Genomic DNA, 27,041 nt, shown 5'->3' with positions numbered 1-27,041 from the left:
AAACAGCACGTGACTAAAAACGTCACGTCACCGGAAGTAAGAGAGAGAGGAGAATCCAAAAATTAGTCGAACAGGAACAAGTCAGAGTTGGTACGAGAGGTCGGAAGGATCTTCAGATTGGCTGAGCGAGTCCGGTGTTTGGTCTTTTCAAACGGCACAGCCCATTGTTATTGGAATTTCATATTTCACTGACATGACCGGTAAATTATAGACATTTATGCTCCTTCCATCGACTCGATCGATATAATATAAGTTACATTCAATGTAGAATGTACACTGTACAGTCATCTTCCATTTGCTGCAACAGTCGAGTGGAGTATTTTTCCTTTAGTTTAGTGTCCTTCGCTCTCATATACTTGTAAAGGTGTTAATAGGCCGATTGTCAGCTACGTACTTTAACTTCGTGTGATCTACCTTCACTGCTCTATACCCGCTTTTCGGTCCCCTGATGTTCAATGCGGTGACGGAGCACCTGTTGTGGATCAGATCGAATCAGAACCACGTACACCTGACGGTCGTGCTCACCTTTGACCTGATGGAGAACAATGTCCGTCGGAGCAGGATGTCAACTGTTAAAATGTCCATTGAGATCTTTCACTCGAGCAGAGACCTTTGGGTCTTCACCATTGTTTAATATATATAATATAATACTAGTACCCGACTGCAAAGCCGCAATGAGCCGGCGAAGCCAAAGCCTCTTGCCACAATTTTACCCATCACTATGGCATCAGTAGGTTAGGTAGTTGGTAGTAGGTAGGTGTAGTTGGTAGTAGGTAGGTGTAGTAGGTACCGTAGGTGTAGTAGGTACCGTAGGTGTAGTAGGTACCATTTGCATTCTGGATGAGATTAAGATTTATAAAATTTACTTCTTGATTAATTCGGTGAATTCCATCTCGACTTCGGATATTTCCGGCCGTGAAAAGCTATCCCCGACGGCCGCGAGATTTCTAAAAAATCATTCTTCGTCGATTTTAGAATATTTGACACCGTTTTCAGCCTCCGAAACGCGGAATAAGCTTTTAAAAAATATTTTAAAATGTTTGGTGACGATTTTCGTTGAAGATAACGAGGCTGGTCTTAAAGTATTTTAATTACAAATTAGAGGTGCATTAGATTGTGAATCAAACAAAGACGGATGAAACAAACTCCTATTGAACTTTTTCGCAATTTTTATGCATACCTCCGCATCCGGAAGATTGCGGCCTTCATTGAGTGATTTGGTTTCTGAAATATTTTTTCAAATGCTCGCATCTCATTGGTTCTGGTGTTTGGTGACGATTTTCGTTGAAGATAACCAGACCTTCATATCATCAGTGGAGAACCGCCAGCAAGGTGTCCCATACAGCTGCTGCTGCACCTTGCTGGGAGCGATAAGCACCGCCTGCCACACGGTAACGTTATCTCTGGTATCCACTCATCATATGGAGTCGACCTGGTTGCGGTTGGGAGTTACTAATAATGGTATCTGTAATCTGGTTCTCCAACCTAATGAGCGGACAACATGACGTCATCGCCATGCATGTCCGCATTGCCTGCAAAGCTCCAGAGGAACTATATATATATATATATATATATATATATATATATATATATATATATATATATATATATATATATATATATATATTAGGGTGGAGCTTAAAATATTTTAAAAAACTAAATTTTTACTTTTGAAAGTCTTACCCCCTTAATCTGTTCCATATAATATAGAAACACTGTATAAAAAGTTTGAGCACTAAATTATTATGTTTAGGGGTAGCTCAAGGGCCTCAAAGATTATGAAAATTATAAAAATTCAACGAATTACGAGTATATCATAATAATAATAATAATAATTCATTTATTTTGTATAGCGCTTTTCCAGAAGCCCAAAGGCGCTTTGACAGAGTGGAAAACATAATGCATAACAATACATGAAAACAACAATTGCAAAAAGACAAGAATCAAGAAAACAAACAGCAGCGATATACGGCATATATATAAGACAAGAATCAAAAAGACAAGACAAGAATCAATAGGGAAATATTTAAAGCAAAAGGAGGGAGAAGGAGAAGAGATAGTCAGGGGTTAAATGCTGTGGGTTGAATGTTGAATGCAGCGTTGAACAGGTGGGTCTTTAGTGATGTTTTGAATGTGGTGAGTGAGGAGGAGTCTCTGATGGTGTGAGGTAGTGAGTTCCAGAGGGTGGGAGCAGCGATGGAGAAGGCCCTGTCCCCCCAGGATCTGAATTTGGTCCGGATGGAGGGGGTCAGGAGGTTGGTACCAGCAGAGCGGAGGTTGCGGGTGGGAGTGTGTCTGGAGAGGAGGTCAGCCAGGTAGGATGGGGCCAGGTTATGGAGGGCTTTGTATGTCAAGAGGAGGATTTTGTACTGGATTCTCTGGGGGATGGGGAGCCAGTGAAGCTTGTAAAGGACGGGGGTGATGTGGTCACGGGTCCGGGAATGAGTGAGTAGACGGGCAGCGGAGTTCTGAATGTATTGGAGTTTATTGGTGATTTTTGAGGGTGAACCATAGAGGAGGCTATTGCAGTAGTCCAGACGGGAGGTGATGAAGGCGTGGATGAGGGTTTCTGCAGCCGTGGAGGAGAGGGATGAGCGGAGACGGGCAATGTTTTTCAGGTGAAAGAAGGCTGACTTTGTGATCTGTTTAGTGTATTTGTCGAAGGAAAGGGTTTGGTCAAAGATGACGCCAAGATTCCGGATGTGAGGGGAGGTGGATACTGGGATACCGTCGATGTTGAGGGCAAAGTTATGGGTGGATTTTGTGAGCGTTTTTGGGCCAATGATGATTATTTCAGATTTATCACAGTTAAGCTTGAGGAAGTTGATTTGAAGCCAGGATTTTATTTCAGTGATGCAGTTTGTCAGGATAGAGTGGGTGTCGGTGGAGACGGACTTGGTGGAGATGAAAAGCTGGATGTCATCGGCGAAGCAGTGGAATTGGAGACCATGACGGCGGATTAAGTGACCGAGCGGGGACAGGTAAAGGATGAAGAGGAGGGGGCCAAGAACTGAACCTTGGGGGACACCTTGGGGGAGGGGAGCAGTGGGGGATTTGCAGTTATTGATGGAGATGAACTGGCATCTGTCAGAGAGGTATGATTTAATCCAAGAGAGGGCAGTGCCGGTGACGTTAAAGGTGGATTCAAGTCGGGTGAGGAGGATAGTGTGATCGATGGTGTCAAAGGCAGCGCTGAGGTCGAGGAGGACGAGAATGTTGAGGTTGCCAGCGTCAGAGGAGAGGAGAAGGTCGTTGGTGATTTTGAGGAGAGCAGTTTCAGTACTGTGGTTGGAGCGGAATCCGGATTGGAATGTTTCATACAAGTTATTGGCAGAGAGATGATGTTTGAGTTGAGTGGCTACAGCGCGTTCCAAAACTTTTGACAGAAAGGGTAGGTTGGAGATGGGTCTGAAGTTGTTTAGGGTGTCAGGGTTTAGACCAGGTTTTTTTAGAATGGGGGTAACAGCAGCAATTTTGAGGGAAGGTGGGACGATGCCTGTAGACAGGGAGGAGTTTATTGTTGCAATGATAAGTGGAGAGAGAGCAGGGAGGGAGGCTTTGACAAAGCTGGAGGGGATGGGGTCAAGAGTGCAGGTGGCAGTTTTCATTCCTATGAGGAGTTCAGAGAGGTCAGTAGGAGAGATTGGGGAGAACTGAGACAGGGGATGGCAGGACAAGGGGGGGCAGGTGGTTGGAGGGGGAGCGGGTGCGGCGGTGGTCAAGCTGTTGTAGATGTTGTCAATTTTGCGTTGGAAGAAAGAGAGGAAGGAGATGCAGTTGTCTACTGTGAATGACTGGGTGGTGGTGTTCAGGGGGCGGAGGAGTTTGTTTATTGTCGAGAAGAGTGCTTTTGGGTTTCCGGAGCCAGAGTGGATAATTTGAGAGTAGTAGGCAGAGCGGGCGCGGGAGAGGGCATCTTTGTAGTGTTGTATGTGGTCCTTGTAGGCTTGGGAGTGAACTGTGAGACCCGTTTTATTGCGGAGTCTTTCAAGTTGGCGAGCATGAGTTTTCATCAGGTGGAGTTCAGGGGTAAACCAGGGAGCAGAATGGGTGAAAGAAACTGTTTTGGTTTTTACAGGCGCAAGCTGGTCAAGGCAGGAGGAGAGAGTGTGGTTGTAGTAGTCAGTGAGGTCGGAAGGGGTGTGGAGGTCAATGAAGGGAGAAGTGGACATTTTTTCAGAGAGGGTGGATGAGAATGAGGTAGGTGAAAGAGCGTTTAGCTTACGGAAGTTGATTGTGCGATAATGCCTTGGTGTTGGGGCGGGGATGTTGATGGTCAGAGTGATGGCTAAGTGGTCAGAGAGGGTGAGGTCGGAGCCATAGAGATGGTGCAAATTTAATCCAGTGGAGCAGACAAGGTCCAAAATGTGACCACGGATATGGGTAGGAAAGTCGACATGTTGAGTGAGGTTAAAGCAGGTGAGTAAATCAGTGAAGTCAGTGGTTATTGTGGAGTCAGTGGAGTCCATGTGGATATTGAAATCACCAAGGAGGAGGATTGAGGGGGAGAGGGAACATAGCTGGGTCAGAAAGTAGGAGAAGTCAGACAGGAATGATGGGTGTGGTTTGGGAGGGCGGTAGACGACAGCCATGACTGACTGCGTGTGACCAGAGAGTTTTAAAGCCAGGTGTTCAAATGATGGAGCAGATGAGATGGAGATGAGGTTGGTCTTGATGTCTTGACGGTGGATAACGGCAATTCCACCACCTCGGCCCTCCGAGCGTGGTTTATTGACGTAGGAATATCCATTGGGTGTGGTGAGGTTGAGTGTGTAGTAGTCCAGAGGTTGTTGCCAGGTTTCGGTGAGACAGAGAAAGTCCAGTTTGTTATCCAGGATGTATTCGTTCAGGATGAGGCATTTATTGTTGAGGGACCGGGTGTTGAACAGGGTGAGCTTGATGTTGTTTTGAACAGCAGGGATGAATTCAGGTGATTTAGCCAGGGTTCGTAGGCAAGAGGTGCGATCGTGTGGGTTGCTGTGACCAGGTGCGCTGGGACGAAGAGTGAGAGTGCGCTGAGCCGACCAGAGGACGGGGATGGAGTGACCTGATTGCAAATAAACAAACTTGCGACCGGAGCCACGGTGAATGTACCTGGGTCGTCGGAGGAGTCCATTTGATTTGATGGCAGAGATGCATGATGGGGTGGAGCGGGTATTGAGCAGAAGAAGCCTTGCGGCAGAGTACTTCAGAGCCATGCCAGGCAGGAGCGAAGGGACGAGTACGAGGCCAAGGTCGAGGAGGCAAAGCGGCAAACGCAGCGGCCAACGCAGCGGCAAACGACTGCAGCCGCTAATCAAGACCACAGCGGCAAACAAGGCCACAAGGCCACCGGCAAACAAGGCCACGGCCACAATCAACGGGAGCGGGCCTTTCGAATTCCGTATTCCGTACCATCAAAAGCAGATTCCGTTATCCAGCCGGAGAACACGCGGCACGTGCGGGTGTGAAAAGGCAGGACAGGTGTGAGATGTCAGGTCAGAAAGGTAGAAGCAGACCCTGTACATCCATCCAGTCGGAGAAGCGGCGAATATGCAACGCCAGCGTCCTCTCGCAACCGAACCCGGAAGTCAAATGGATCAGACTATATCTTAATTTATTTTAAACAACACACTTGAACACAGTATTTATTTTTGAACACGTTAATAGTGAATTCTTTGTTCAGTTTCTGACAGAGTTCATAGTATCAGTCTGACAATGTCCAGCAAACCCCAAATTTATTATTTTCATGGCATCCCGGACAGTGTATGTTTTCTGCTATCAGGGTACATTCTGCGATGGTCCTCGACAACTTGCAGCAGGAATTGCAGCTGAGTTTCATCGCGGGTTATCAACCCACTGTACTCCTGAATGAGTGCCACTTCACGTTCAGCATAGTCATTGACAACTTTTAGAGAGTTGACTGTTTCTGCAGCCTGCTTATAGTCATCTCTGTCATCCCACAAGTCCGGATCAACCGCGAGAAATCCATCTGGAAGTTCCATCATTCGCAGAAGTTTCATTGACCTTGCTGTGACGAAATCTTCCAAGTTCTTGTCCTTGAATGAATCAAGAGCAACAGTGATTCGCTTGGAATGATCCTGATCTTGGTCTTCTTCATTCTTCATGGCACTCACCATCAGTCTCTTGGTTGACGAACTGACCCGACTGTCGAAGAAAGCCTAGCTAACAAGTTCCTGTGACAAGTACCACACGTGATTGGAAAACTTGCGTGATGTTGACTTTGAGATGGCTGGATGGATTGATGAGTATTCAAGCAGTGACTTCAGCAGCAGCAGGTCACTGTAAGGAGCACCTGATGCTTGAGGTGCAGAGATCCAGGCTGTCAGGTAGACACGTACTGTGAATACACACACATCACGTAATCCTCTTTTCTGCAGGAGTCAGTTTGAATTGAGCCTTGAACATCCAGATCTTGAGACAGTATATTACTTTGGACATCCAGCGGGCGTGGTGCATTGCTCCGGGTGACATGAATCGCACTCCTCTGGCAGGAGCAGCACCGAGAAAGACAATCACAAGTTCCAAGAATTCTTTATAATCATCTCTCGGCTGACTCTGTTCAAGATGCTTGTTGGCATAATCGATAGTGCCTTGCTTTATGTCTTCCACTAGACTTGCCACGTCATCAGCTGCAATCCCTGGTTCATACTTGGCCGTGTCTATGAATCCCCAGTATTCCTGGAAGCGTTTGAAGAGTGGAACCTCGGGAGAAGATTTGGCTCCCAATCCCATACACACTTGGAACACTGCACCAATTATCAATTCCATAATGTGATGCCTGCAAGCTAGTGACAAGAGCTCCTTCTCAAGCTTCTGCTCTAGGAGGACACAGGCACCAGCGATCCGACCAGTGTTTGAGCTGGTCGTGTCAAAACACATAGCTCGGATGCTGTCGGCTATGCCCCAGTCTTCAATGGCTCCAAAGACAGCAGCAGCCTGAGCCTCGCCTGTTCCAGATGGAAGCTTGGCAACTGTGAGTAGCTGAGAAACTCCTTTCCCTGAAACCAATACTGGCAGGCGATCAACCTTCTCTTTTCCAATTAGATCAAGGATCAGTTTGCCGTCCCAGTGAACAACAAGGGGAACGTTACCCTGAAACTCCGCCTTTATATTTGCAGATCTCTGGACTCGGTGTTGTACTCTTTGTCGGCGAATTGAGTCTCTGTTTAGAGCAAGTTCATCAATGTTCTGTCCCAAGCTTTTGGCAGTTTCTGCTATAAAAAAAACGGCTTTGCGGTCTGACACTTTTGTGTGATCTAGAGCGGCTGCGAGTTCTTCAGTAACGACAGTTTTTCGCCCCCTCTTTCTTTTTTGTGTCTGAAATGTGATGCCTCCAGCAGCTCCCTCACTTGCATTGTCCCCAGTTTCCATCTTTTCACTATCTTCTGCTGAGCTGTTTTCAGATTCAGAACCAGATGAAATCAGTTCAGCTGTAGAAGCTGCTAACTGTTTCATTTGCTCCATTCACTGTCGCCTGGCAAGCATTTCCTCCTCTCTTTTGGACGCCGTTTTCTCCTTCGCAGCAAGCTTTACATCTACTCCAGCCAGCGACCCCCTTCTTCCCTTTTCTTGCTGGGCTAACAAGAAATCCTTGTCTTCTTGTAATACTGACGTATTGGTCAGAGCATCAGCATGAGCGACATCAAAAAGGTCTTCAAGCCTGGAAACAAAAGCCGACTCTCTCGCGAGTTGAGTTGGTGACGTTCACGCTTTGTTCTTTTTCAGAAGACGCCATTCTTCAAATGTCTGCTCAAGCTTGGTTTGGCAGTTTTGATGAGCTCTCATCGGGATTCTAGCTTTCTTCCAAAAGTTAGCTATTTCCGTGATGGTAACATCCGACGATTGTCTTACGGTCTCCTTCAGATCGAGATGGTGATGTAGGAAAAATCCAAGAGCCATACGCAATGATGGCAACTTGCTGCCACTTAATTCAGTCACAGAGTCGCCAAGGAGATACAACTTGGTTTGAGATCTTGTTGCTTTTTCCACAGATGACATTTTCAATCAGATATGAATCTGAAAGAAGTAGAACATAGCATTAAGAAATTAAGAATCAAGAAAATTCAAACAGTTCTATTAATAACTGAGCAGTGAGCACAATGCCTCAAGCAATTACACAAACATACTGCTGCAACAGTGTTGCAGCTGTTGCTTAGTCAGCATAGTCAGTCCATTGAGTCCAAACAGTAAACAAGTCTGAACATGTCTGGAATATAAATTCATGGAAAATTTGCATTATCAATTTATCAGCAAAACAATGGGATTCGGATGATTGGTTGGATAATAGATATGAACCAGTTGAACCACAATGATTATGCTTCTATAATCTGTGATAATATTATACCATGTTTATACACCCATTGTGTCTGTGATTCTCTGCAAAGCCTGTGATAACTTCGTTTTTATTTTCAAATAGTGTTCTGTGATACACCTATGTACAGTGTTTACTTTTAGATACTATGGTGATAAGCGTTCCCAGGTCAGCGCTACATCTCATTTTAGCATTTATTGTCTAGCAGACTCTAGCTCAACGAACATTTTACTCTTTTATTATAACAGATATTGTGTATGTACAATGTACATATTACTACTGTAATTATTTATTTAATGGAGCACAGAGTTTTATAATTTAAAGGTTTTATCTGTGTTCCCAGTAATTAATTTTACCACAATGATTGCATGTTGTGTGTATGATGATAGGAGAGAGTGTCAATTTACTTAGTAGTTAAAATTGGGTTCTTAATTTATCAACAGAATTAATCTATTATCAGTAGTATGCGAAATAAAAGGGTGGCCGCAGCTTTGGGGTATCAGAAACTTTACTATCATTGAGCTACCCCTAAATATTGTTCAATTGTGCTCATATTTTGCCTGAATTTTTATTTCATATATAGGAACAAATTGAGAGGGTAAGAAGATCAGATTTCAAAAGTTCAAAAATAAGCTCCACCCTGATATATATATATATATATATAATAATAATAATAATTCATTTATTTTGTATAGCGCTTTTCCAGAAGCCCAAAGGCGCTTTGACAGAGTGGCAAACATAATGCATAACAATACATGAAAACAACAATTTCAAAAAAGACAAGAATCAATAGGGAAATATTTAAAGCAAAAGGAGGGAGAAGGAGAAGAGATAGTCAGGGGTTAAATGCTGTGGGTTGAATGTTGAATGCAGTGTTGAACAGGTGGGTCTTTAGTGATGTTTTGAATGTGGTGAGTGAGGAGGAGTCTCTGATGGTGTGAGGTAGTGAGTTCCAGAGGGTGGGCGCAGCGATGGAGAAGGCCCTGTCCCCCCAGGATCTGAATTTGGTCCGGATGGAGGGGGTCAGGAGGTTTGTACCAGCAGAGCGGAGGTTGCGGGTGGGAGTGTGTCTGGAGAGGAGGTCAGCCAGGTAGGATGGGGCCAGGTTATGGAGGGCTTTGTATGTCAAGAGGAGGATTTTGTACTGGATTCTCTGGGGGATGGGGAGCCAGTGAAGCTTGTAAAGGACGGGGGTGATGTGGTCACGGGCCCGGGAATGGGTGAGTAGACGGGCAGCGGAGTTCTGAATGTATTGGAGTTTATTGGTGATTTTTGAGGGTGAACCATAGAGGAGGCTATTGCAGTAGTCCAGACGGGAGGTGATGAAGGCGTGGATGAGGGTTTCTGCAGCCGTGGAGGAGAGGGATGAGCGGAGACGGGCAATGTTTTTCAGGTGAAAGAAGGCTGACTTTGTGATCTGTTTAGTGTATTTGTCGAAGGAAAGGGTTTGGTCAAAGATGACGCCAAGATTCCGGATGTGAGGGGAGGTGGATACTGGGATACCGTCGATGTTGAGGGCAAAGTTATGGGTGGATTTTGTGAGCGTTTTTGGGCCAATGATGATTATTTCAGATTTATCACAGTTAAGCTTGAGGAAGTTGATTTGAAGCCAGGATTTTATTTCAGTGATGCAGTTTGTCAGGATAGAGTGGGTGTCGGTGGAGACGAACTTGGTGGAGATGAAAAGCTGGATGTCATCGGCGAAGCAGTGGAATTGGAGACCTTGACGGCGGATTAAGTGACCGAGCGGGGACAGGTAAAGGATGAAGAGGAGGGGGCCAAGAACTGAACCTTGGGGGACACCTTGGGGGAGGGGAGCAGTGGGGGATTTGCAGTTATTGATGGAGATGAACTGGCATCTGTCATAGAGGTATGATTTAATCCAAGAGAGGGCAGTGCCGGTAACGTTAAAGGTGGATTCAAGTCGGGTGAGGAGGATAGTGTGATCGATGGTGTCAAAGGCAGCGCTGAGGTCGAGGAGGACGAGAATGTTGAGGTTGCCAGCGTCAGAGGAGAGGAGAAGGTCGTTGGTGATTTTGAGGAGAGCAGTTTCAGTACTGTGGTTGGACCGGAATCCGGATTGGAATGTTTCATACAGGTTATTGGCAGAGAGATGATGTTTGAGTTGAGTGGCTACAGCGCGTTCCAAAACTTTTGACAGAAAGGGTAGGTTGGAGATGGGTCTGAAGTTGTTTAGGGTGTCAGGGTTTAGACCAGGTTTTTTTAGAATGGGGGTAACAGCAGCAATTTTGAGGGAAGGTGGGACGATGCCTGTAGACAGGGAGGAGTTTATTGTTGCAATGATAAGTGGAGAGAGAGCAGGGAGGGAGGCTTTGACAAAGCTGGAGGGGATGGGGTCAAGAGTGCAGGTGGCAGTTTTCATTCCTATGAGGAGTTCAGAGAGGTCAGTAGGGGAGATTGGGGAGAACCGAGACAGGGGATGGCAGGACAAGGGGGGGCAGGTGGTTGGAGGGGGAGCGGGTGCGGCGGTGGTCAAGCTGTTGTAGATGTTGTCAATTTTGCGTTGGAAGAAAGAGAGGAAGGAGATGCAGTTGTCTACTGTGAATGACTGGGTGGTGGTGTTCAGGGGGCGGAGGAGTTTGTTTATTGTCGAGAAGAGTGCTTTTGGGTTTCCGGAGCCAGAGTGGATAATTTGAGAGTAGTAGGCAGAGCGGGCGCGGGAGAGGGCATCTTTGTAGTGTTGTAGGTGGTCCTTGTAGGCTTGGGAGTGAACTGTGAGACCCGTTTTATTGCGGAGTCTTTCAAGTTGGCGAGCACGAGTTTTCATCAGGTGGAGTTCAGGGGTAAACCAGGGAGCAGAATGGGTGAAAGAAACTGTTTTGGTTTTTACAGGCGCAAGCTGATCAAGGCAGGAGGAGAGAGTGTGGTTGTAGTAGTCAGTGAGGTCAGAAGGGGTGTGGAGGTCAATGAAGGGAGAAGTGGACATTTTTTCAGAGAGGGTGGATGAGAATGAGGTAGGTGAAAGAGCGTTTAGCTTACGGAAGTTGATTGTGCGATAATGCCTTGGTGTTGGGGCGGGGATGTTGATGGTCAGAGTGATGGCTAAGTGGTCAGAGAGGGTGAGGTCAGAGCCATAGAGATGGTGCAAATTTAATCCAGTGGAGCAGACAAGGTCCAAAATGTGACCACGGATATGGGTAGGAAAGTCGACATGTTGAGTGAGGTTAAAGCAGGTGAGTAAATCAGTGAAGTCAGTGGTTATTGTGGAGTCAGTGGAGTCCATGTGGATATTGAAATCACCAAGGAGGAGGATTGAGGGGGAGAGGGAACATAGCTGGGTCAGAAAGTAGGAGAAGTCAGACAGGAATGATGGGTGTGGTTTGGGAGGGCGGTAGACGACAGCCATGACTGACTGCGTGCGACCAGAGAGTTTTAAAGCCAGGTGTTCAAATGATGGAGCAGATGAGATGGAGATGAGGTTGGTCTTGATGTCTTGACGGTGGATAACGGCAATTCCACCACCTCGGCCCTCCGAGCGTGGTTTATTGACGTAGGAATATCCATTGGGTGTGGTGAGGTTAAGTGTGTAGTAGTCCAGGGGTTGTTGCCAGGTTTCGGTGAGACAGAGAAAGTCCAGTTTGTTATCCAGGATGTATTCGTTCAGGATGAGGCATTTGTTGTTGAGGGACCGGGTGTTGAACAGGGTGAGCTTGATGTTGTTTTGAACAGCAGGGATGAATTCAGGTGATTTAGCCAGGGTTCGTAGGCAGGAGGTGCGATCGTGTGCGTTGCTGTGACCAGGTGCGCTGGGACGAAGAGTGAGAGTGCGCTGAGCCGACCAGAGGACGGGGATGGAGTGACCTGATTGCAAATAAACAAACTTACGACCGGAGCCACGGTGAATGTACCTGGGTCGTCGGAGGAGTCCATTTGATTTGATGGCAGAGATGCATGATGGGGTGGAGCGGGTATTGAGCAGAAGAAGCCTTGCGGCGGAGTACCTCAGAGCCATGCCAGGCAGGAGCGAAGGGACGAGTACGAGGCCAAGGTCGAGGAGGCAAAGCGGCAAACGCAGCGGCAAACGACTGCAGCTGCTAATCAAGACCACAGCGGCAAACAGCCACCGCCGCAAACAACGGGAGCGGGCCTGAGGAAACAGTGGAGGAGCCGGGCAGGCGAAGCCAGGAGCAGAGCCGGGACCGAGCAGAGGGCAGACCCAACGGTCAAAAATCCGCCACGACCACCAGAAAAGCAAACTATGTACAATGGCCCAGTCGGAGAAGCGGCGAACAAGTAACGCCAGCGTCCTCTCCAGACCGGACCGGAAGCGGAAGTCAAAAACCACACCAATATATATATATATATATTATATATATATATTATATATAATATATATATATATATATATATATATATATAATATATATATATATCTATATATATTATATATACAGTGGAAACCTTGACTTACGAGTTTAATTCGTTCCCGTGACCGAGCTCGTAACTCAAATTGCTCGTATCTCAAATCAAATTTCCCCATTGAAATGCATTGAAATGCTATTAATCCGTTCCAGCCCGCCAAAAACCACACCAATTTTTTTTTAAATATACAGTATATATAAAAATATCTCGCGCTTTTATATTTCACCTGTATGCAGCATACAAGTTGGCAGGATGGCCTGGACTGGAGGTACGCACACTTGACTCTAAAGTCTAAACTGTCCAGCCTGGGTTTGAATCCCGACCCAGCTATAACCTGTCATGGGTGAATCACAGGCAGGGTGATTCATCAATGTGTGTACCGCTAAACTGGGGCGCCCCGTTTGCGTCCCATTAGTTGTTGGATGTTAAGGATCTCAACCGTGTTTTCCACAAAGAGAAAGGCGAGCTATCGCCGGCATTCTGAACAAGTTGTGGCCTGGCATGCTCTTCTCCTCTGCCGTTATATACGTCCTCCTCGACACCTCGCTCATGTTTTTTCGACGATTGCGTGTTTTATATCCAAGCACATCATCCTCTTCTTCTTCTCAGCACTGCACTTGCCACTCACTTTCTTAGGCCCCATGGTTAAAACTAAGAAATTTTCCCGAAATAACCAAAATGCGAGAAAAAAAATGCAGCGCTGTACGACAGAGATACGTACTGTACTTGCACGGCAAGATAACCACGTGACCAGAACCCACCTGGCGGCGTGAACTCGAAATAACCAAAATGCGAAAAAAAAAATGCAGCGCTATACGACAGAGATACGTACTGTACGTGCACGGCAAGATAACCACGTGACCAGAACCCACCTGGCGGCGTGAACTCGAAATAACCAAAATGCGAAAAAAAAAAATGCAGCGCTATACGACAGAGATACGTACTGTACGTGCACGGCAAGATAACCATGTGACCGGGTGGCGAAAGCTCGTAACTCGGATCTCGGCTCGCATCTCAAAGCAATAAACCGCCCGAGCGACGGCTCGTATCTCGAAAAACTCGTAAGTTGGGGCACTCGTAAGTCAAGGTTCCACTGTATATATATATATATATATATATATATATATATATATATATATATATATATATATATATATATATATATATATATATATGTATATATATATATATATATATATATATATATATATATATATATATATATATATATATATATATATATATATGTATATATATATATATATATATATATATATATATATATATGTATATATGTATATATATATATATATATATATAAATATATATATATATATATATATATGTATATATATATATATATATATATATATATATATATGTATATATGTATATATATATATATATATATATATATATGTATATATATATATATATATATATATATATATATATATATATATATATTATATATATGTGTGTGTGTGTATATTTATTTATTTATATATATAGATATACATACACATACTGTGGATATGACAGGACAAACTATTTATTTAAAATCCCAATATCAAAAGTTTGATGCATTAATTAATCTATTTATTAGTTATTTTCACGTCATCGTATCACAATGAGGTCGAAGCACAAGGTCTGTGTATCTCACATCACAGATAACTTTGGTTGTTTCTCTGCTTTTTGCTGCCGCTCCCCCAGTCTAGCTCTCTCTGCTCCCTGAGTCCTCTGACCCTTCCATCTATTCCAGGATCCCCACGTTCCTCCAGTAACCCCCATCTGGTTAAACATCCAAAATCTGCACACCTCATCTCTTTTGTACCTTTCTTCTCCCGGATGTGAAACCACCTTCCAGAGGTACTTCAATCGCACTCTTCATTACGGGGCTTCAAGCAGCTGCTGCACCACCATCTCAGGCCATTCACCATCCATACCCACGATCTTTTCTATCGCAATTAATCATACAAGGATACGCAAGGAACTTTGGTGCAGGAGGACGCCTTTTGGTCAATAATGCCTGTGCTACAACAACCCCAGAAACCATCTCCCATCCACACACAAGATACCTCCATGTCCTGCCAATGTCCCCGTATCCCTCTATCTCCGATGCGTCCAGGTATCTATCTAATTTCATTTTAAACCAACCCAACCCAATCCTCTTACTTTCAGGTGATTGTGTTTTCTCCCTTTCTTTCTTTTGCTTGTTGTGTCTAACTGTTCTGCTACTGCCCCACTATAAGTATGTTGCATCCTTTCTCTGTCACCTCATTCTTCCATAAGCCTAGATATCTTGTAGGAAAAAGTATAAGTAATAAAAAGTTGCCATAATAAAATGGGTTAAGAGCTTAAAGCCAAAATGTCTCCTTTCCCAGCCCCCGAAAAGGTGAGCATGCTGTTCAAGCTCTACTGTCTGGTGGTGATGACGGTGGTGGCGGCAACATACATTGTTGTACTTCGTTACACGCGCACCGTGTCGACCGATAAGTACTTTTCCACGACGGCCGTGTTCCTCACAGAGGTCGTGAAACTCATCATCAGCCTGGGAATGCTTTCCTGGTACATTTTTGTCTCCGAGACAAACGATTTGTGAGATTGGTTGGTGCGAGTGTGGACTAGAAGTTTATGTAAAGACTTGTTTTTGCTTTCATGCAGGGAGGTTGGAGGGCTGCGTTGCATGGCATCGACGGTTCTCGAAGAGGTCATTTACAAGAGGAAAGAAACTCTCAAACTCTGCGTTCCCTCACTCGTGTATGCCCTTCAGAACAATATGGCATTTGTGGCTCTCAGCAACTTGGATGCTGCTGTGTATCAGGTACGTGTGCGTGGAAACTACGCGTCGTAACTCTCCTTCCTTCTCTTGCTCTTTACCGCTTTCCTACCCCCACCAAGGCCTCTGTGACGGAGCGATTTGGTTTCTAGGTCTGACTTGCAGCTGCCTTTCCCTGTGTGTACATTGATGGAGAGTTCTGAAGTTGTCTTGTGTGTCCCCATCCTTTCACACACAGGTGACGTACCAGCTAAAAATTCCATGCACAGCAATGTGTTCTGTCCTCATGCTTGGAAGGAGCCTGAGCTACATGCAGTGGTTTTCAATTTTCTTGCTGTGCGGAGGAGTTTCATTTGTGCAGTGGAAGCCTCTGGAATCCACAGCAGTACATGTAAGCTATCATGTCCGCATCTTGCGAGCAATAATGTACAAATCCTCATCTAATCTGTGAATTTGGTCATTTGGAAGACATTGTGTACCAATTAATTGGTCCACGAGCATGAAGCGAAAAGCATAGGTAAGCAATTGGTTCACTTTGTTTGTCCACAAACATCAGTTTATGATCTTGGAACAACTTGATTTAAATTGAATGTTATATTTTGAACATGAATCGGAAAACAAATCTGTAGTTTAGCAGTACTTTGGCTCTGAATTTGTCCCAATTGCGTATGCGCAGAGTGGAGTGAGATAATTTTTAAGCGGTAAGGTCGCTTCAATATTTGGATGTCCGTCCGTAAAAAAATTAAGAACCTTTCTAACCCACCGTCTTCTAGTGGGTTCTAAAGGGTAATACTAACAGGTTCTAAAGGGAATTTCTAATGGGTTCTAAAGTGTAATTCTTACGGGCTCTAAAGGGTTCTAAAGTGTAATTCTAAAGGGTTTTGTTTGTTTTTAGGCTTTGCCTATTTAATAATAAAAATGCCAAACTGAACCTCTTCCTTCGCACGCGGGTGCGATATTTTTTATTTTTTATTTTTATATTTTTTAAGCTGTCTGCCTGTCTGACAGTCAAATAAAATTGAAAATCATTCCAAACAGGAAACTTACTGTTTTTAGCAACGTCATAAAATACACAAACGGGCACGAATAACGAATGTAATGTGTTATCATAAGGTGGTGTAAAAGACACTGCATCAATAGCGGTAAAAATCCAAATTTTCTTTTCTACAACCTTTAAAATCTTTATTTTATTTCAATGAATTATATATTTGAACACAGTAGAACACAAATCACCTTAAGCATTACTTATTAGACACAAATACACTCACTATGCTCATTACAGTGTATGAACAATCTACGCACCCAGAAATTCTAGGCCTAAGTTTGTACACAAGGACCAGTACTAAAAAAAATAAAAAATCAAGTGATCCTCTACAGTCTGCACCATCTTGCTGAGGAGAGGGATAGGGCTTGGACTAGGCATGCGTGTTTGCTAGAATTTGCACCACCCCATCTTCCTGAGAGGGGCGGAGCTTGGACTTTGCATGCCTGCTTGCCTGGAATATGCTCCACCACACCTTTCTGGGGAGAGGGGCAGAGCTTGCAACAAGCAAACTTGGTTTGATATCTCCTGTACTGCATGTAGATATAACCAATAAGCTTCTCGTGTTCTTTTCGTTTGCCCACCTTTCCATTGTAAATAGAATGGTGTGAAATTTGTGGTGTAAGTTGGATAAAGACGTGTGAAAAATAGGAAATGCACTCGGGGGTTGTAACTGGCAATCTCTTAAAGAGAGCAGGGTCAGCTGGACATGAATCTCATCTCATGGGGTTAGACTGGGAAATGAATGGTATTTTCAAAGAAATGTTGCGACATGGTTCGTGTTCAGCTTTTGACCATTGACCATTAATACCAGACCACGACTCTGGGACATGCTTTTGCTCCGTCCAATTGATCAGCATTGTTCTTTGGCAGTAAAAACGATTGCATTATTTTGATTTGGGCCATCTGTAGCCACTTTGGCATTCGTGTTCAGCTTTTGACGACGCTGTCATTGCGATTTTCAAGAGAAAACACATGGCTTAAATCCAAAACCATAAAATCCATATTGATCTTGATATCTTGCGTGAACGGCACACCGAATCGAATCAGTAATATTCTAATGTTGAACTGACTTGATTATTGTTGTTTTCTTCCAGATAGTGCAGAATCCTTTGATTGGTATGGTGGCCACTGCGGTGGCGGTTCTATGTTCAGGATTTGCGGGTAAGTGGTTTATGATGTTTCATGTGATTTACAAACTCCCAGTAATTAATATTTCTTGTACGGCGATCACATGGGATGCTTTGGATCGCATCGATTTAGTTTTGGCATTTTGTTGCCGGGAGTCTAACCCTAACCCAGGCAAAAACAGTTGATGTTTTTCTTCCTTTTGAACGCTCACTTTTCATTGTCTCTTCGCTCCACATTGGTAGTTTGAGTCCTAATGAGGTAATATGACCAAACTTGCATCAGCTCCATAAAGATAATTTGATCAAGATTTTGGTTAAAAGGGCCGACTCGTACGAAGTCTAACAGGAGCGTTAAAGTCCAAAGGGGCAATTAGGATAATTGTAAATTGTAGATTGTAAATAGGCAAATAGGACATTCCCCTCGTAAACAGAAAATGTGGTCTTCAATGCGCTGGACCCCACTGGTTCTACACCAAATGTCAGCGTTCGCGGAATCTTATTTGGGCAAGAGTTGCATCGAGTATGAATCGGCCCATTGGTGTGGATGTTGCCTCAGATTTATCACTCAGGAAAAGTCTAATATAAATAACATTTGTTTCGATTTACTTGCACACAATGGATTGGCTGAGCTGATTGGGTTCACCGAGTGTTTTACTCCAATGAGGGGCGAGGGAGAGTAGCTGCAAGCCATCCATCCTGGTTTTTTTATTGCATGGCAATGGTCTGTGTACCCAGTCAATCCATGTAGTAGGTCTTTGAGACCTCGCATATTTAACTGCCAATCCTCAGCACTTTTATGGAGCCCGATTGGTACTATTATAATACCAGAACGGCACTCGGTAGAGCGCATACCTCCGCCAGGCTTAACAGTTTATGTTTTGTATCCCACTGATAGGCCGGATCTGGATTCGGACCTGAAACAAAATCGAATCGCTTGTTCTTATCCCCTAACCAAATCATCCACCAAGTTTAGTCGTAACTCATCCATAACCTTTAAAAAAATATTATGTTGTGTATCACTTTTTGCCCTGTCCCTCAATGGTGAAGAATCACATAAAAATTAATAACACTCCTATCCGAATCCATATTCAGATCTTCACCAAAATCGAATCTATTCATCCTTGTCACACACCCAACCGGTCCACCAAGTTTCGTCCAAATCCGTCCAGAACTTTTTGAGATATTGTGCTATATGTTGGTTTTAGCCCCATCACTCAATGGTGAGGAATCACTTAAACATTCAATAGTCCTCGTATCTGAATCCATATTCAGATCTTCACCAAAATTGAATCAATTCTTACTGGTCTCGCATAAGCAACCCCTCCACCAAGTTTTGTCCAAATCCGTCCACAACTTTTTGAGATATCCTGCTATGTATCGTTTTTTACCCGATCTCCCAATGGTGAAGAATCACTTTAACAATTCTACTAGCCGGATCCGGATTTAGGTCTTCACCAAAATTGAATCGAATTGTCCTCGCCAGACACCCAACAGGTCCACCAAGTTTCGTCCGAATCCGTCCATAACTTTTTGAGATATCCTATCTCCCAATGGTGAAGAATCACTTAAAAAATTCTACTAGCTGGATCCGGATCCTGGTCTTCACCAAAATCTAATAATTTCGTCCTTGTCACATACACTACATCTCTGCCAAATTTCGTCCGAATCTATCCGCAACCATTTGAGATATCCTGTTCACAGACAAACAAACAGACAGACAGGGGTGAAAACATAACCTCCATCCACCTTTGGTGGCGGAGGTAAAAATGTATAAGAAAAATTCCACTGAAATACAACATTGACAACTCCGGAGATAGATTGGGAAAAATATCCAATTATTTAATTTTCCAACATTAAAATATATATGTTTAATCTAAAATTATTAAATTTTTCCGTTCTTTAAACTACTCGAGAGTTCAATAACCATTCTTGTAGAGTTCATGGACAACGATGCAACTTGTCTACGATCATACCCATAAACACAAAGGTACAGGTGATTATAGTCGCTACAATTACACCCAGTATTCTGCATCTACGCATCAGTGTTGACTGACCTTGTCATGCTCTTCAGGAATGAGGGCCTTGGTTTCAGCAAAAAAGCAGAAATTCCAGAATTGTTAACTGAATTTTGAAAATTGAGTAGTTTTGGGAAAGAAAGCTGCAAAGGTGGCAGCTCTTTCTCTTTTCCTTCCAATTATCTCGCTAGACTGGCCTACCTTTGTCGGGCATTTACCTGCAGAGCGCAGCAACCTTTCCTCCCTGGTCGTATGTCAGGTCTGCTGAAGTGCCTCATCAAGGCAGCTGGCACACAATGGCCGACTCGTGCAAAAGGCACCCATGGAATTTTTAATGACCAGCAGTGAATGCTAGCAAATAGTACACCCAACTTAATGTCCCAACCAATGGATAGTGTGCTCATCGATGGAACGCCCTGCTTATGAAGCACCAGTGCGACTGTCTGTAGTTGGTTTGGCAAACTACACTCGGGCAAGAAGGCTTAAAAACAAGTACGCCACACCTCCATGATATCCTGCCAGCCCTTCAGAAGGTGACAACCTTAGGAGGAATGCTTACGTGTTTGTAAGTTGCATGGTGGTTGTAAAAATCTCTTCATGCATTATGTTGCCGAGGGGTCTAATGCATGGAATCGCTGTTTTGGAGAATGATGGCCGAACATAATGCAATGTTGTTGGGTACACGGGGTGGTAAGTTGCACCGATGGCAAGCGTCTCCAAAATCCCATCCGTGTGGGGCCGAATCCCGAATGGCCAAGCGGTGACTGGCAGAATTTTTTCCACATGCGTAACTTTTCCCTCACCTTTTAACACATTTGTCGATGGCATCAAAGGATGCATCTCCACGGAAACGAATGAAACAATGATTTTAATAATAATAAATGACAGTAGTGGAATAAATAAAACAGTAGTGGAATAAAGTAAATACACAAATCTCCATATCCATCCACCCCTACCCTGCCTCCCCCTTTCCCTCTAAGGGCACAAATCCTGAATGGAGCCCTGACATGACAGAGGACAACTAGAACGGCACTCAGTGGAGAGCATACCTCTGCCTGGTTGGCCATAATCACTTAAATAATTCTCATATCCGAATCCATATTCAGATCTTCACCAAAATCGAAGCGAATCGTCCTTGTCAGACACCCAACAATTCCACCAAGTTTCGTCCAAAACCGTCCACAACGTTTTGAGATATCCTGCTATGTATCGTTTTTTGCCCGATCTCCCAATGGTGAAGAATCACTTAAAAATTAAATAATTCTCATATCCGAATCCATATTCAGAACTTCACCAAAATTGAATCGATTCTTCCTCGTCACACACCCAACCGGTCCACCAAGTTTCGTCCACATCCGTCCACAACTTTTTGAGATATCCTGCTATGCATCGTTTTTGCCCCATCTCCCAATGGCGAAGAATCACTTTAAAATTATAGTATCCGGATCTTCACCAAAATCTAATAATTTCGTCCTTGTCACATACACTACACCTCTGTCAAATTTCGTCCGAATCCGTCCACAACTTTTTGAGATATTTTGTTCACAGACAAACGGACAGACAAACAGACAGGGGTGAAAACATAACCTCCATCCACCTTTGGTTACATAAGAGGATGGGGGCTGGGAAGGTGGGATGCAGAGCATATTGTGTTGGGGTGGGAGGGGTTGTTGGGGTACTGTACTTCTCTATCATACACTCTCCGACATATAAAACTGAGCGCGTGATTGTGTGTGATGCAATTTATGTGACATCATGGGACACAGATGAAGTGCAAACCTCTGACAGAAATAAATGCTGAATAATTAATGACATGTCCGTCTCATTGTTATCTAATCGTGTAATGTTGCGTTGTGGCATTTTTTTCACATTGAGATCCAACGTGGAAGTGACAATCTTAATTGGTGTATGTATGTATGTATGTATATGTATGTATGTATGTATGTATGTATGTATGTATGTATGTATGTATGTATGTATGTATGTATTTTTCCATAAGCCTGGGGAATATCTGAGCCTGGGGAATGTCATTCCACACTTGAATTCGGTCCTGGTCCAGCTCAGAGGGCCCTGTGGCTGTCTGGGAAAGGTTCGATTGTGACAATCAATGATATTCCAGAGATGTTCAACTGGATTTCAATCTGGTAAGATGGCATGCCAAGGTGTCAGGAGATCCCCCCCCCCCCCGCCCTCCCCCCACCCTTTCTATCCTTTCATCTGCAACTTCTATCCTCAATCTATTGTGAAACCGTATGTTCTTATCCTGCTGATTTCCCTTTGCCCCTTTTTGTTTCTGTCGGCTTCATCCACTGTTCTGCTCTTGCATGAGTTTTGACATCTTTAGCAGAGATGGACATTGTGCTTTCACTTTCTGCAGGTGTGTACTTTGAGAAAGTATTAAAAAGTTCGAGCACATCCCTTTGGATACGGAATATCCAGATGTACCTGTGGGGAATCCTCATGACGTTTGGAGGTGTGGTCGTGAATGATGGTTTTGCCATTTTGCAGGAAGGCTTCTTATTCGGCTACACTCCTCTCGTCTGCCTCGTCATCCGTATGTCCATTGCACTCACTTAGCTTGGAGGGAATGTGACTTGTATTATTATGCATGAATGCATCGTTAAGGGTTTGATCAAATCTAAATGAACAGACGTCACTGTGTCTTGTCAGGATGCAGTAGTTTCTTAGTAACAATGCATCTTGCCACTTCATTAGCCAAATCAAAAATAATTTGCTCAGTTCACATCAACAGTGTCTTTAGAAGTATGGCTAATATATTGGGGTGGGTGGGTTTACGGTTGTTTGAAAAGTTTACAAGTAGAGAGACATTCAAAGTACACCACCACCATGCCAAATAAATAAATAACATATCCTCTGGGGTGCCCTCGGTACCTGGCGATGCCGCCATGCAGCACAGCACATGGAGCCGGAATTGGGAAGGAATGATGTACAATAATTGATTAATTTCGTAATTAAAATAAGTAAATAATAATCCTAAAATAGTTAATTTTTTAATAAATTGGAAAATAGCATACCTAAACCACCACTGCTTCATCCAAATCGGTAACTTTTTGAAAATGAATTAATCGAAAAATAAATAAATAATCAATTAATTGATTAATCAATAAATCAAAATACCCTTTATAGCCAAATCACTTGGTCACTGCTGTGTCCAAATATCAGCTTCCGAGCTCAAAAAGTGCCTGAGATATTGCCCAGATGAGAAAGGAAATAAATGTGATTAATAATGAAAATAAATAAATAATAATCGTAAAATAATTCATTTCTTAATCAATTGGCTAATGGCATACCTAAACCACTACCGTTTCATCCGAATATGTAACTTTTTGAAAATTAATTAATTGATCGAATAATTTAATAATAAATCAATTAATTGGTTAATCAATAAATCAGAAATACCCTTTACAGCCAAATCACCTGGTCACTATCTTGTCCAAATACCAGCTTCTGAGCTCAAAAGGTGCCTGAGATATTACCCACATGAGAAAGGAAATAAATAAGTACTCCATTAATCGATAATAAAATTAAGTAATTGATTAATCAAAAAATGAAAAATACCGTTTTTGCCAAAGCACGTGCTCATTATTGTGCTGAAATTTCTCAATTTCCCAAATTTCCTAGCTTAAAGGATGGCTGAGATATCGGCCAGACAAACAAGAAAACAAACAATAAAGAAAGCAAGAAAACAAATAAACGGAGTGAAAACTGAGTGAGTACTCCCTTTTGCCGTGCGCCATCACTGGTCCCCCTTCGGCACCCGATAATGATGGGATGCAGCGCTTGGAGATGGAATAGAAAAAGAGCGGTGTATAACAAACAAGTAGAGCTACATTCAAAGTACACTGCCCCCATGCTAAATAAATAACATATCCACAAGCACGTGACATCACCAGGACAGGCAGAGTAAAAAAATAATAATAATAATAATAATCTCACTCCTCTCTACGCATGTGCAATCAGTATGAATTCAAATCCAAAGTACTGCTCAACTACAGGTTCCTTTTCCAATTCATGTTCAAAATAAGTGGGGTAAAAAGATTAAAATTTCCCCCTCTTCCTTCTCCCCACTAACATTATGCCTATGCCCCCTTTGTTTATTTTTATTAACATTGTTTGCATTTGTTTTGTAAAAACATTGCCTCAAACAGGGAACCATGATTGTCATGGGACCCGCAAGGCTAACCCCCACTCTAGCAGGGAAAATGGCCTTAAAACGATCATTCATTTTTTTTTTTGTTCAAAATAAGTGGGGCAAAAAGGTAAAAAAATTCCTCCAATTCCTTCTCCCCACTAACATTATGCCTATGCCCCCTTTGTTTATTTTTTACACTGTCTCAAGCATGTGTATAGACTGGGAACAATGATGTGTTTTAGCATCTTCAGCAGCATGATCCTGGGAGCACGTTACTTCAGGTTCTGATCTATAATTGCCCCGAACTGGCAGCATGCTCCTCAAACTTGATGCCGGGCGAGCTTTTTCATTGTAAAAGATTGGGCTTGTAAAAGAAAAGGATTATAATTGTATAATTAAAAATATTATAAAATATTTATAAAAAATCTACAAAATATTACGGCATTTTACTTCATCACGACCAATAAAATTTGCTGCTTGTCGACCCCGCCCGTCCTTATTTATCAATGTGTTCTACGAGGTAATGTGTTCTACGAAAACTCTAGTTGTGTATGTGACGTGCATGTAAGTAACTCTGTACCCACCTAACATGGAACATCCACATTAGTGGGTTTTATACATGATATGTAAGCATGTGTTTATCAAAGCAAAGGTCGACGTGGATCTGCACAAGCATAGTTCCCATCTCTTATCCTTGTTCCTTCAGTCCTGGCAAGCATGGGTGGTCTCTACACATCCGTCGTGGTCAAGTACACGGATAACATCATGAAGAGCTTCTCTGCAGCTTCTGCCATTGTGCTTTCGACCCTTGCCTCCATGTACCTCTTCGAACTGCACCTGAGTGAGTCTTACCTAGCTGGATAAAACCTCGTTTGAGGAAATCAAACCCAACTCCGTGAAACTCTTCTTTATTCTTCCTTTTCCTTTCTTTTGACGTTGCTGAAAAAACAAATTAAGCAAAAACAAATCCTCTTCAATGATGTCCTGGAATGTTTTCCCCATCCATCTGTATGTTTTTATACGCTCCTGAGAAAAGCCATCCATCTTTACACTCCTGTACTAGAAAAAAAACCTCTCATTTCAGATCAGATGTTTCATCTTTTATTTTTCCCTTTTACGTAGAAATTAAAAAAAACATTAACTTGATGGATGGGAATGTCTGGGTCATATTGACATTTAGGCAACGGGAGCTGTTCTACAAGGAACCCATTTTGAGCAGTTTACGTCCGGTTGAAACAGATGCAAAAGTAAAAGTTTGTCTGAAGTTCCTTCTTGTTTTGTTTTGAAAGCATTTTCACTTTTTCTGTCGGCGTGTCCCATCAGGTTACATTTTCGTCGCTGGAACCACCATGGTCTGCATCTCGATTTATCTGTATGGACTTCCCAAGTTGGAGAATAAAAACGACTCCAGCAAACAGGAACCTAAGAAGATGCCAGTCAGTGTGTAACAGCATTGGGCTCAGACTAAAAAGCTCCGCGCTATCGAATCGGTTATTCTGTAACAAGTTCTCCGATCTTTCATCCTCGGAGGGGATTTGAGCGATAGCTCGAGACGAACACCTTGGACCACAAAAGGACCGAGTGCAGGACGGTCCAATGTTGTAAACCACTCCTGCAGATCCCGTGCGGGTTGTTCAACGAACACGAATGGCATGTTTGTACAGATTGTGGTCGTGCATGCAGTTTGCTGGAGCCGGGTCAAAAACTTCCAACTTTTCTTTTGCGAAAAGAAAAGTTCTAAAAGTGAACATTTTCACTTTGTTTTGGGAACGATAGTATTTATATATAATTGTGTTTCTGGGTGTGCATGTAATTAATTTTTCTTGTGGTGAGTTAGTCTTTTCTTTCATATCATGTGTGTTAATTAAGGCTCCCTGCTTTTGTTGATCATGGTGGTTGCATTATTTATTTTGATTGCACTAAAGGTGCATAGAAAGTGCCAATAAGTCATAATAAATGTGTTCATGATGGGAATGGTCCAGGGGGATGGAGGGAGTGGTGGTGGTGGTGGTGGTGGTGGTGGTGATGATGGGGGGATGGGTGTCATTTATCATGTGTTTAAGATGAAATAAGTGACTGACAGGATGGTGTAGAGGTAGCATACTTGCCATTGAGTAGTTTAGTGTGGGGTTCGATTTCCAACCCCACTATAAACAGTTGGATTTGGGCTTTGCTGGCAGAGCACAGCATGATAAAGTTTATCATCCTTCAGATGGACTTTAAGCCGGGTGTCCTATCTGTCAGCATTAGAACGTTAAAGATCCCACTGTGTTTTGACGAAGAGTAGGCGCATTATCGTCAGCACTCTGAACAAATTACAAATGTCAAGCCTCACCAGATATTTCATGAAAGAATTGGGCCAATTCTTTGCTTGGCCTAGCCCACAAGGTGGGAGTAAGTGTGTCTGTTAAACCATCTGTAGTTTCTGTTTTAGCTTCTTTTTTTGAACAATAACAGCTTATAAGCTGTTACTTAATTATTGATCTCAGAAAATGAGAAGCAAATGGTTAATTTCCAATCTACCTCTTATCCCACTACACAGTTTTGACATATATATATATTTTTTGGTTAATGGGATTTTGTAGGGAAATCATTTTTGGAATCATCTCAAATTGTCCTCCGAGCATTAGGAATCAACCACAGTGTGTGGACTGGCATCACTTGTTGAACAGACCATGGGGCATTCAGATTTCACATTTTCCCTGACGGTCATTTGCGAGTCAGTTGGGTTTTCTTGTACGGCAGGACATTTCTCCAGGAGGTTCGCTTGGTCTGCGCTTTTTACACTTGATACTTTTGTGGTGATATTCAGTTGTGAACAGAAACCTCACGAATGCCAGTCCACTGTCCGTACCACTAGGCCTTTTTTTAAACCCCCTTTGTTTTTTGAGGGACAAGAACTGATTAAATGTTTTTTTATATCACTTATTACTCTGCATCATGCAGTCACTGCTTGTCACAATCACATAATGCACACGATCTGGGACGATCATTTTTGCTGTCATCAACGTCATAATAATGAATACAGTTAGTCTGAAATTGCTTTGTTGTAATGAAACAGAGAATTATGTGCGATTTTAATAAATTTCAATACTCTGCATGTTTACTTTTTTACATCATGTTTTCACCCCTGTCTGTTTGTCAGTGAACAGGATATCTCAAGGTTGTGCATGGATTGGGACGAAACTTGGTGGGCAGGTTGGGTGTGTGACAAGGAAGAATGGA

At 43.1% G+C, this 27,041-nt stretch overlaps 1 protein-coding gene across 3 annotated transcripts; it reads left to right on the top strand.

Moving 5' to 3' along the window:
- Positions 1–26,916, top strand: SLC35A1 (solute carrier family 35 member A1). 3 transcript variants are annotated; one of them, XM_068110872.2, is made up of 9 exons: positions 25–200; positions 14,565–14,825; positions 15,082–15,265; positions 15,362–15,521; positions 15,715–15,867; positions 17,616–17,682; positions 22,041–22,217; positions 24,523–24,657; positions 25,140–26,916. In XM_068110872.2, exons 2-9 carry the CDS (start codon positions 14,723–14,725, stop codon positions 25,262–25,264), a joined length of 1,104 nt encoding a protein of 367 aa, XP_067966973.1. In that variant the 5' UTR covers positions 25–200; positions 14,565–14,722; the 3' UTR covers positions 25,265–26,916. The 3 variants fall into 3 exon arrangements, with proteins under 3 accessions (XP_067966974.1, XP_067966973.1, XP_067966972.1); XM_068110871.2 differs by having other exon boundaries at positions 14,460–14,825; XM_068110873.2 differs by lacking the exon at positions 14,565–14,825 and having other exon boundaries at positions 1–200.
- Positions 26,917–27,041: the final 125 nt, after the last annotated feature.

Source organism: Myxine glutinosa, chromosome 3, assembly GCF_964187855.1.
Source record: "Myxine glutinosa chromosome 3, kmMyxGlut1.1, whole genome shotgun sequence".
NCBI lineage: Eukaryota > Metazoa > Chordata > Myxini > Myxiniformes > Myxinidae > Myxine > Myxine glutinosa.
Note: the sequence above shows the minus strand (reverse complement) of the source record. Positions and strands in the feature narration are given on the sequence as shown.